Raw genomic sequence first — 12,711 nt, forward strand, 5'->3', positions numbered from 1 at the left:
TATTTTCTATTTGTCATTCATGTTACAAATATTTTCATTATTGTTTAATAAAGTTTTAATAGTATTGAAATTTAAAGAAACAAAATGCAAAAATATAAATTCAATATAACTGGAAAAATAAAAGCAAAAAAAAAATAGTAATCTTCTTCCCTCGCACCTCCCCCACCAATTTCGACCGCCAAACAACTCTGCATCCACCTTCTGTTCCGCCACCAGCAGCCACCCAACACCACCACGTAGAACCCACCCCATCTTTTGTTCCGCCACCAGCAGCCACGCAACACCACCACACCACAGTTGCTACAGCACCACGAAGAACTCAGCCCAGATCCGGATAATCTGCCGTCTAACATTAAATTCAAACAATCCATCGTCGAACATAGCACATATGATTTTAGGTGGGCGAAGAAATTGGAGTGATTTATGTGCAATTAACGTCGTCGTCTCGTCTTCCTTGTTGCAGAAATGGTCGATTTTGGTGATGCAGAAGGCGGGAGCGACATCAATCGAGCTGCAAAATTTAATAATGGGAATACGAAAATTGAGCAACAATGGTGTGAGCGTGATGAAGGTTATGGCTGTGGCGAAGAAAACTAGTGTTATGAAGAACTTGAAAATAGTGAGAGCAAGCATTAGTTGATGGGTCTTTTGCTCTAGAGCTGATGACGATTTTTTATGATGATGAAGTGCGGTGGTAGAGGTGGTGGTGGTGGTGCGGTGGTGGGAAGAAGGAAGGGGGTTAGGGTTCTTAATAAAGTTCTAAATTGCAATTTAGTCCTTACAATTTAGGAGGAGAAATTTATAATCAGGTGAAAATTTTAAAAGAAAAACATATATACCCTAAAATGACGCATATACCCCTTAAGTGCACAGAGATATTTGAAATCCGATGAAAAAAACACCGCAATTCGAATTTTGGGGCAAAGTGCAACTGAGGCACAATTTGGAAGGGGGAGAGTCTCTTTTTCGGTTTCTTAGGGGGGAAAGTGCGAATTGTGAGTTTTTTAAGGGGGCAAAGTGCATTTTTGCACTTCTTTTTTTAAGGAAAAATTGAGATTTTATTAGGCATTCATCGCCAAACCTAGGAAAGTAGTAAGCCTTCCAAACCAGTCATATCGTACAATTTCGCAAGGATGTAAAAAGCGGTAATCGGGTTGGAGGCGGTTAGACACCGACTCACAATTAATCGGTCGGGGTGTAATTAACCGGTGATAAATCGAAAATAAATTGGTTTTTAAAATTTAATATAATTAAACATAAATGTATCTCTATCATGTATATATCCTAATAACATAATAAAAGTTTAATAATAATAAGTTCATAATACATAAATATCCTTATAAAATCTTATATATAAAAGAAAGAAACGCTAGAGAACCCTAAAAAACCCTAATGGTATTTCTGCAATTATTTATATTAAATATTTTTTCTCTACTAATTTCTAACGATAATTTTTAACAATTATCAATCTCCGATTTTTCATCAATATATCTCAAATCAAACGAGATAAAGATAGAAATACGATTTTTTAAATCTTAATCTATATATTTGGATTATAAATCTTAATATGCAAGATTAAAAAAAACCAATGTTATATAAAATATGAATAATACTACATTATCAAATTTTACTATGTTAGTGTACGATATTTTCTTATTATGTATTAATTGATTATATTTTTTCACTTTTGAAATAATATCCCGTGCATCGCACGGGGAAAAAATGCTAGTATAAATAAAAAGACAATTTTTTAATTTACATTTATTCTTCAACATTCCTGGCATACATCATTAGTTCTTTAACAATAATAGTTAACATAAACAAAATAAAGCATACTCATCTTTTTTTTTTAAAATTAAAATCCCAACTTTAATTTTGAATTAAAAAAATAAAAAAATAAAAAATAAAAAAACTGATTTTTGACCGATTTTTGCCACCGAGTTTGACCCGCCATAAAGGTTTCCGCCTCAGACCGCCTCAACCCGCCTCGGACCACCTGACAGGCAAAAATCGATTTTTCAAACATTTACACTAAAATCGTAAAGGTTTGGGACCGCCTCCGCCTCGGATACCGATTAATCGGCTGCCTCAGTCGATTTTTAGAACACTGCAATTTAGCCAACTCATGGACAAGATGATTTCCAGACCGTTTGACAAATTGAAAAGAAACACGATTGAAACCACGAGCATAAACTGGACATTGTTCAACAATTGGACCAAAGGGTGCTAAATGACATTCTTCCTCATTGAGAGTTATCATCACTTGTAAGTTGTCGCCTTCAATGACTATGTCATTCCATCCCTTCTCCTTCGCGAGTTGTAGAGCATGAAGCACGCCAGTCGTTTCTCCTCAAGCATTAGGTGGTGGCCCAACTTTTTCTAGATTTTCCCCCATAAACATTCGTCGCTACTGTCAAGCGCCGCCATAGCCGTCGCGTAGAAGTTCTTTTCAATAGAGAAAAGCCACATCAACGTTCATCTTGATAATACCCCGGTCTGGGGGCTGCCATGACGAAGGATGAGTGTGAAACCCATTTTCTAGTTATACCTAATTAGTATTTTAGAATATAATAGCGGAAGACTTTGAAATATATTAATCGGGAATAGAAAATTCCGACAAAAAATTTCTTTTAGAATCAGAGTTCCCTTAATCAATTTCACAAACTATGAATGCATGACTAGAGATTAAGTCCCATTTTAGCAAAGTGAGAAAATTTTGGACAGTTTCAATCTATCAATCAAACAAATTAATAACTCTCTAACCGTTCATGCAAAACACTTGAAGTGTTTACCACATGCTCTAACCTAGTAAAAACAGTTTTTAAATACCTTGAGCCATTTGAAAGGAATAATTAAAATGGTACAACTGTACAGATTGAAAATGTAAAGCAGGAGAGTGACCTTTGAAAAATCTTTATAAATTTCCTACTGTTTCGAAAATCATAAAGTTCTATACTAAAGTACATTAGTAAGTTAGGAGTTTATCCCAAGTAGAATAAATCCTTTTGAGTGAGAAAAACTTCGTATTTTATTGTAAATACTACAATGACTCTATTTCGGAGCAGAGTTGGTAAACAATTCGTATTTAATTCATGGATTATCCAAATAATGCAAAAGACATATCAACGTGAACCTAACATATAGACCTATGATGCTGTAAAATTTCATGCAATAATATATACAAGAGATAATTAACACGAATTCTTAAACTACTAGGCATAATACAACACATAACTAGCCGATGGGCATTTTATAAGGTTTTTAGGAAAACTTGCCCTAAAGTTACGTAAGTTTTTGAGGAATTATCATAACATATATCAAAATAGGTAATCTTAATCCTATGTCACATTACACATTATGCATCAATAGTAAGTTCCTCCAATAGGCGGAAGGGGACGATAATAAACACCTAAAATGGTGTCGAATGTCTTTAAGAGCAAAGTGTACAAATAAAACAACATTAGTATATTAAGAGCACCCAAAATCCACCATGCCTCCATATGAACGCTTCTCATGATCCACGAACTCAACTTCAACCACGAACCTCGGGCTCGAAATCGGGTAATCCTACAAGCAATTCAACACCTATATGAGTCTTTGAGACTCAATGAGAATTCCATAGAATATCAAATACAGTTAGACAAGGAATCATATAATCATACATATACATACATGTGCAAGTATACATATACCTTAATCACCATTTCTTTAAGGAATTTTACCGATTTACCTTTACCTTCTCGGTGTACCTCTTAGACCTTTTCGATTTACCTCTTAGACCTTTCTTTCATCATTTCATAAGGAATAAGAGGAGATCCTTCACAAGCGAGTTGTCATTCTTTTGCACATACATTCATGCAAGTGCTCATACAATGTGTGAGAAAATCATTTTCTTTAGTCGGAGATCCTTTGAAAATCAAGGAAAAATCATAGACAATAAGCCTTCATTTATTTGGAACCCGTTTCATAAGTGGAATCAAACCACACACTCTTCATCTCATTTTTTGGGTACCGGTCCCTCATACCCTGTGCTTATTCGATCTATGTTTTACAAGACTTTCCAATTTTAAAAACGTGCAAGTGAGCTTAGTACATACTTTCATTCAATTCAAGCAACTTGATTAGTTGTGTGAGAAAAACACTTTTGTTCGGATATCCTTTGAAAAATCAAGTAAAACCTTAGACAATAAGCCTTCATTTATTTGGAACCCGTTTCATAAGTGGAATCAAACCACACACTCTTCATCTCATTTTGGGGTACCGGTCCCTCATACCCCGTGCTAATTATTCGATCTAAGTTTTACAAGATTTTCCAATTTTAAAAACGTGCAAGTGAAGTTAGTATATATTCTTCATTTCACATATTCAAAGTTAGCTTTCACATAAGCACACATATTTCTACATATTTCACAAAGGCACATAGTTTAGTCACAAAATCACAAAAGCAAGTAAGACACATAACAACTCAAGCAAAGAACATAGATCACATATTTACACATATAGCAAAACAACTCAAAGCATTCGGTTATTTATAATTACTATCTCCAAGTTTCATTAATTAAAGTTCAAGCCCTCTTTCTCAAGAGACTTGAAGTTTTTTTTCAAGTAGCACCAAATTTCCATTTATTTCATTTTCTTTCCAAAATATTCGAACCATAAACAATTCAATCACACAAAATTCCATTTTTATTAATCTTGTTCTCGGTTTTTATCTTCGTATATTATCTTATTACTCATACATCATAAACCATGGATCGTAAGCTTCCTCGACCCGGAGGGAGTACACTTACAACCACGTAGGTCGATATATATACACATAGAAACATATACTTATATATAGCACATATAGATTACAAATAAACCATGGATCAAATACTTTCTTCGACCACATAGGTTTACGAAAACCATGGATCAAAGTTTCCTTAAGATCACGCAGGTCTAGTATGTATATATATACATCATACATAAAAATTAAATTACAATATTATTCTTAGTTCTTCAAGATTATATCATTTAAAGCTTAGATTCTTACATGCATGGATGATCTAACAATAAACAAGTAAAGTACTATAACTTCCCAAATTTTCGGCCATTAAGAACAAAGAAGGAGAAAGAAGAAATAATATTGGTGAAGAATCACTTGTAGCAAGAATATGAAATTCTCATCTAGTTTCTCTTGGGAATATGAAGGAATTGGTGGATTGAATAACCCACTATAAGAACCTTGAAGAAATTATAAAAAATTAGAAGAAAACATTAGGGAATTTTCGAAATTGAAAAGGAAGAAAGAAAATGAGAGCTTTCTTACACTTTTAGTTGAAGAAACTTCTTTTTGGAAATGAGGAGAGATATTGAGCTTCTTACACTAATAATTTCGAAATGGAGTAAAAGAAGGAAGATGGATATTTTCTTAAGAGGTTTAAGATATGGTGGAGAAGATGAAAATTCACTTGGGTGTTGGGTTCTATTTATAGAGTTTTGCAAGCATTTGGGGGTGTTCTTGGAATTTCCTCTTTAGTTGGGTTGGATTGGAGGTGGTTCTATGGCTTGAACTTGAGTAAAAATGGAGTCTTGGTGAGGGGATGGTGGTGATGGCCGAAATTAGAGAGAGGAAGAAGAGAGAGAGAGTGGGTTTCAAATGCTTAGGTGGAGAGAGAGAGAGAGTAAGTGGGTCTTGAATTGAAATGTAAAGTGAAGTATCATTCTTAATGAAGAAAGTACAAGTCACTTAAGCTTTCAATTCTCTCAATTAATGAGTCTTTCTACATTAAAGAATTGTACACATGGACACAATAAAATCCATGTCTCCACATGGCCGAAAATTACAAGAGTGGGAATTTTTTTACTTCTAAGTTTATTCACTCAATTAATTATCTAATATGCACGAATTTATCATTATTTTTTTCTTCTAAAAAAATTTAGTGTATGCATAAATATATTTCAACTATCCAAATTAAATTCTAGAATGTAATAAAATAATTAATATATGAAAATTTTCAATTAAATATTTTTAGTGTGAAATTTTCAAATATTCTATTCTAATAAATTAACTAATTACATAATTTAAGTCACACATAAATTTCATCAAGAATGCATGTATAACTATGCTAGCTCATAATAAATTATCATATTAGCACATAAAACTTCTAAACTTAAAATCTACTTATGAAAAATAGTAAAAATATAAAAGGAGTTATCCGAAAGGGCGGGGTGTTACAATGAGTGGTAATATGACCCGAGTGAAGATTTAGGTAGTCCCTGCACCAACCCACGACGGCTTCCACATCCATCCGTTCCTCACCATGCAAAAATCTATTTCTCATGTCCCATAATTTCCACATTACTGTCATAGCCCAATAGTCTGATCATTGGTATTCGGACCGCCAATAGAAATCGAATGAATTCAGTCCCGGTCCACCATCCAAAAATATTGATTGATGAGTGAGACATTCCAAGCGTATGAGTGTGGGTCGATAACATCGGCCACTACATTCGGAAATGAGCTCGCCCTTGGACGTTTTGTGATGATTCCCAGGTTACCGTCCTCTTCAATCCATTGGTCTCCCCATATCAATATCGATTTGCCATTACCAATGCGACGTCTTAAGCCCATTTCAAATACCGTCTCGCCACTAGGATGCTCTGCCAAGTGGCCGATGGCCGTGAGCCAATAACTGCCGAGAAGAATTCTCCAGTAGGATAGTACCTCCTAGCATTTAAAATTCTGATAAAAAAAGTTCTGATTGAGAAACTATTCGCAACTAAATTTAACTTAATTAAGCATTTTTAATCTGAAATGTTATTCATTTTATGAGTTTTTACTGTCATGCAGTGCGAAATAATTTATTTGTAACTTTTATTCAAAAAAAGTCAAAATCCTCTCAAACTTTCTCAAACCTTTTCCAAACTCTTGGAAATTAAACGAGCAATTTCGACAATGATTTCAGGTAAAAAAATTACTTTATTACGTAATTTAACTTTTGGATTATTATTTAGTTTACGAATTCCATCGACTAGTTAAATATTTTTGTTAAACCGGTCAAAAAAATCGATTTTGTTACGTGCTACAAAGCACGAATTAAACTCCATATTTTGTGCTTCGTAACACAAAAGAGAGTCTATTTTGAAATTATAGGTACATTTCGTGTAGATCTACACGAAACGGAAGCTTCTTCTCATGTAGAACTACACGATAGGAACCAATAATTTCAAAATACACTCCATTTCGTGCTTAGTAGCACAAAATAGAGAGCTTATGTTTTGTTTAATTTTACACGAAATAGTACAATCTTTTTTTATTATTTGTAATTACTTATTATTGTTTATACAATAATTTTTTTTTAATGTCTTATTCCACAAATGGCGGACAAGTCGAAGGCACCTATGCGAGCAGCTTCTGCTGATGTTGAGCATCGGGAACCGGAGATTATGACTATGTCGACGTGACAACCGAGAGTTGCAGAGAGAGTTACTCGAGTTGGGACATCGGGTGCTCATGCCAATGTTGATGTCGGTCCTTCCGATACTGAGGAGGAGGTGACAGAGCCCGTTTAGATGGAAGTTGATGTACCGCGTGGAGGTCGCGGATGCCTCGGAAGTCGTGGACGTGAAGTTAGAGGTCGTGGCGGTCGGGACCGTGCGTCATTATATCCTCAAGTGTTACATGGTCCATTTTCGGGTGGCCCGTTTGATCACACTTTGGTTCCGAGTTTCAAGTCGCACATAGCGGCATACATCTGGGAATGATCGTTAAGTTATAACTACACAAAAAAGGGCATTTTCTAACAAACTATAATCGTTACGATAAATATTACTAACGGCGAAATTCCATTAGAAAACGCGTGTTAGAAATTCAGAGGTTCAGATTACTAACGGAAATTGTCCGTAAGAATATATAATCAAACCCGTTAGAAAAATAATTAAATGTAACGGTTATATCCGTTAGAAGTTATATTGTAACGGTATTGATTGTAACACTTCTGTTATTTGTTCCAACGTATATTACCGTTAGCAATTAATTAACTGTTAGAAAAAAATTACTATTGCTAACGATTAGATTTGTTAGAAAGAAAAATACACCATTGGAAAGGTAAATAATACTACCGGTTAGTTGTGTTAGATAATCAATTGTAACATATTGTGTTGTAACACTTGTTAATTTGCTAACGGATATAATCGTTAGAAAACGCTTAGATTTGTTATAAATAAATCAGCTTTTCAAAATATTTATTTTTTTTTCAATTAAAATTATTAAAGCCTCGACATCATTATAGAAAAAACGAGCATGGGCAGAATATGACATACATGTTTCCACTGAACCTGTATTACATCGTTCAAAGTAACAACAATTCATACCATGTAAATCACAAATATTCATAAATAAAAATAAAATTCAAATCTCTAATAAAACATAGAATGTAACCATCCATCAAAATAATCATTTATCATAATTAAACTGTTCAACTCAAGTTATCCAGAAAAACAAAATAAAATAAAACAAAACAAAATTCGATGGACCATCAACTATTAGAAAACATTATCCACCATTCCAAGTTAATCATCTAAATAATCCATGTAAAACTAAATTATAAACTCAAATATTTACTAACCAGCTCTCAAACGAAATTACAAATCCCCCTTGGACGAAGCATGTCAACGTATCATAACCCCCTGAGGAGGGTCCCACACACGAGCATTAGGATCAAGTACTTCTTCAATATAAACTTTCTTTTCCTCAGGTCCAAGAATTTTGAAGTGACACACCCTGGAGGTATCATCTGTCACTACAATCCCCTGGTTATTTTTCTTGAAAACTTATCACACAAGTAAACTCGAGGATTTGGAGTGTTGGCATTGGCGGGAGGGACATGCGATACTGTAGGGATGTTAAAATGTTGAGTCGAATAAATAGGAGAACTCGTTGAATTGGATCCAAGCTCACTTGAAGATGCAGAAGTATAACTCGTTTTATCAATCTTTGAATGTAAAGAACGCAGTAAACCTTCAAGATCGTCAATTTTGGAGATAATCTCATCCTTCTCATCACTAGCATCTTTAAGAGCTTTTTCATTTTATTGAATCTTTGACTTTGCTATCCCAAGATGAGTTAGTTGTTTCTTCGGGATACATGAACCTATTGCACGTACTCCTGCCTTTCTCTCTTTTCCAAACACCTCTGCTATCGCATCTGTATCAATGTCATCATAAGGCTCTGTACCTTCATCTCCACTCGAATTTTGGATTTTTCTTTTATTTGGAGCAGCTTTTACTTGCTCCTGTTATAGTCAAAGAAGAAGATTTGTGAGATAATAAACAAGTTCAATCTTAATAACATGTTAAAAATTTAAAATAAGTTACTTACATATTTATTTTTAGCACTCTCTAAGACAGTCCTATCAACGTGCTCATGTGCTGCTAACCATTTCTCAGCTCGAGTAATCGATCTTGAAGGATTTTCTTGTAGCTAAACAGTAACATTATTAATTAGCCAAAAAATAGCATAAAAGTTAAAAATAAATAAATGATACAAACCATTAAATATTCCTTTTGAGCATAAGTGCGACAACCAAGGCAATGAGAAAACTGTGAGTTGACTCGATTATTATTATTTTTTTCAATTTGGTCCACTTTTCTTGGATCCATTTCATTTTCCACGAACTTTCTCCAAATAATTGGGTCAATACATTTTGGCTCGGCTTGAGTATGACCATGTTTCTTTAATATTACCATTAACGAATTTTTGTGCGTCCTAAACTTTTGAGACCATGTCTTCTCTGCTAACGGACGAACAACATGTGGTGGAACATCGAACTCGAATTCACCCTACAGACAACAAGAATAATTACAAAATTATATACCAAAATCTTTTTTTTTTTCTTTTCAACCTGTTGTAAGTTAACACCCATTCCACTTAAAAAGTAACGGATATAATACACTAAAAAGCAGTAAAGACAGTTTCAACATTCGCTTGAAAAATAGCGTATAAATTAAAGCTTACCATCAATGCATTCCAAACCTCATCTTTGAAGTTTTTTGGCACATCTCTAAAATCCTTGTAGCTAATTGGAATGTGAGCTCTCACAAAATCACCCGTACGAGAACTCCATTGCTTCGAGTATTCAGCTACAACTCCCCAATCATATTCGATTGTGATTTTCTTCTTACCTTTCGGGATTTTAGTCTTTGCTGACTCCGACGTGGTTGGGGCTAAAGAAGATAGACTAGGACAACTTGGTTCTGAATTATCTGCACTCGACGGATTATCTGTACAAGTCCACAAACTATTAATGCACCTTATTCAAAGTATCAGGCAATTGAAGATAATATTAGATTATAACTCATATATAAAAGAAGATAAATGATTACATGTACTAGTTGACATAGCGCTTAATGCCTGACATTTAAAGTAACACACAAAATTAGATAACAACATTCTATCGAGAAAAAAATGAGGAAATTTTGGTAATGACTGAATAATATGAACTAACAGTGTAACAAGCCTGAAATTATTAATTAGTATAACAAATGTTCAATTTTTTATAACCAACATATCAAATCTTCAAAAAACAATGAAATCAAATGTAATAAAAAGAAATATTATCTATGTACTGCCATGTTGCTTCAACAATTCTTCCAAATTAGGTTGGTCTTCAAAAGTAGATTGAAAATTCGATGGAGTTGCTAGCTCGTCTACTCGACTAGTTAATCTCTTTGGTGAATGTAGAACCACCCACCAATCAGGATTTCTAAGATCTTTTGAATAGAATACTTGACTGACCTCTGAATCAAGAATAGCGGGTTCATCTAACTCACTACTACAACTCTTAAACTTATTAAAATTCACAATTACCAGATTAGAATTTTGACAATGCTTACAACCATTTGTCTTCTCCTCTATCCTTACCCAGTCACAGTAAAATATTACATCTTTAAAAATTGTGTAGTCCAACTCAATGATTTGTCTGATAACCCCATACCACATATGTTGGGGATCGATGCATGTATACACAGCGGAAAACAAAATTTAATCGAACTCAATGTTCGATTACATGCATAAATCAATTAATTGAACGTACCTTAACGCTTCCGCCATACACATGGTAATTTTCATATTTTAATCGAAATTAAATAAAACGAAAAACAAAGACGAGCATGCTTGCATACGACATCATGAAATCGAAAACATACATTCTTCATATAATTGTCATGCTCACAAATTAATTCACATAATCCAACTATGAATTAATTCGCAGGGGTTTTCGATTTTACCTCTTGAAGCGTGAGATTTCGACGAATCGAAATCTATAAACAAAGACACGTACAAGCTGCTATTAAACAACTCCAAGGCTGCGAAGAACCAACCAAACAGCAGCTGGTCCGATCTGATCTCGACGGCGGCACATGAGGTGCAGCGGCGGCGGCGCGTGGCAACGGCGACGGCGCGTGCGGGGCTGGCGGTGGTGGAATTGCGTTCTTCCTCTCCAATTAGGTTTCACCTCGTACAACTAGACCCAGTCTAACTGCAGCACTAGATACATAAGAGTTAGAAAACAACGGGAATAAAGACGAGGAAGAAAAGAGAAGAAACCGGCGGCGGCGGCGGCGCGACAGCGGTGCGGCGTTGCAGCGGCGGGGCTGCAGCCGTGAGGCGGAGGACGGCCGTGCTTCATGCGGCTAGGGTTTGGGGCTGTAAAATCTGATCTCAACTCATCATATGAGTTGTATTTATACTAGGGTTCATAACCCTCATGGGCTTAAGTCATTGGGCTTGACCCACTGATCCATTAAGCCCACCCCCTCGTCGGCCTCGTTTCTTACAAACGATCGTCCACAAAATTTTAACAAAATTATATTTGTGACGAGCATAAAGTCCTCGTCGATACGAGTGCCTCTTTGAAATTTTCAATTTCCAAAATTGGAAACTTCTAATTTAGTTGACCTGCTAAATCGGGAAACTTCCCAATTTAGAAAGTTCACTAAATTTCTGCATATCTCTTTCTCTCCCTTTATTCCAACTCGTAATCCACAATTACGAATCTTAGATTCAATCATATTGACATCCAACTACGCAAAGATTAACACATTAATATATGCTTGTTGTTTTTCAAGGATCTATGTTACACGAGAAGTGTGACCCTCAATGGTTCAGGTGTAAGCTAGCCGTGGGCTCACAACTCTTTGTGATTCGAACAACACATTTTTCTTATACGAACTCCTCCCAAGAGTCCCGATTAGGGTAAAACTCATTTTACTCAATCGCCGATCAAATCGGTGCCCAACGAATCAAGATTGGCGTCTAGCAACTACGCATCATGATTCCCTAGATACAAATGAAGTGCCTGCAAGAACCTTGTGATATAGTTAACGTACAGTACGATCCCTTCGCAGCAAATGTCCCGATTGAACTAGAGGTATTGGTCCACCGAGACCTCTTATTAAGTTCAATAACCGTGTGAACGTTCTAGGTGTTATAATCCGTTCGTGTGTGACTTAGAGAAACACATTTCCCTAATCACCCCATATCAACTCCGGCCGGAGATTCCATGGATTACAAACCGACAGAACACACAGGAAATCCATGACTACTCAAGCGCTCGAATCCCCTACTACAATGCACAGACTTCACACTAGATTTTGGACTGCACGAACGTTGGCCCTTGGAGCGGTCCGTGGTGGAACTCAGGGACAGGTCACGATACAGTCGGTCCTCTA

The 12,711-nt window shown here is 35.4% G+C and overlaps 1 protein-coding gene across 1 annotated transcript; it reads right to left on the reverse strand.

Annotated features, from left to right (window-relative positions):
• Nucleotides 1-8,434: 8,434 nt before the first annotated feature.
• On the reverse strand, nt 8,435-11,482 carry LOC148768493 (uncharacterized). Its single transcript, XM_088821900.1, has 5 exons — nt 11,269-11,482; nt 9,998-10,263; nt 9,532-9,822; nt 9,362-9,463; nt 8,435-9,275 (listed from the first exon to the last, which is right to left on the reverse strand). Exons 2-5 carry the CDS (start codon nt 9,998-10,000, stop codon nt 9,072-9,074), a joined length of 600 nt encoding a protein of 199 aa, XP_088678026.1. The 5' UTR covers nt 10,001-10,263; nt 11,269-11,482; the 3' UTR covers nt 8,435-9,071.
• Nucleotides 11,483-12,711: the final 1,229 nt, after the last annotated feature.

Source organism: Erythranthe guttata, chromosome 8 (genome assembly GCF_056151865.1).
Source record: "Erythranthe guttata isolate IM_541 chromosome 8, IM_541, whole genome shotgun sequence".
Lineage (NCBI taxonomy): Eukaryota > Viridiplantae > Streptophyta > Magnoliopsida > Lamiales > Phrymaceae > Erythranthe > Erythranthe guttata.

What these genes read in the sequence shown, in the direction of transcription:
- LOC148768493 (XM_088821900.1), bottom strand. An exon ending in CTCAAAAGGAATATTTAATG is followed by an intron (nt 9,464 to 9,531) that starts GTTTGTATCATT and finishes GTTACTGTTTAG; the next exon opens with CTACAAGAAAATCCTTCAAG. An exon ending in AGAGTGCTAAAAATAAATAT is followed by an intron (nt 9,276 to 9,361) that starts GTAAGTAACTTA and finishes TGACTATAACAG; the next exon opens with GAGCAAGTAAAAGCTGCTCC.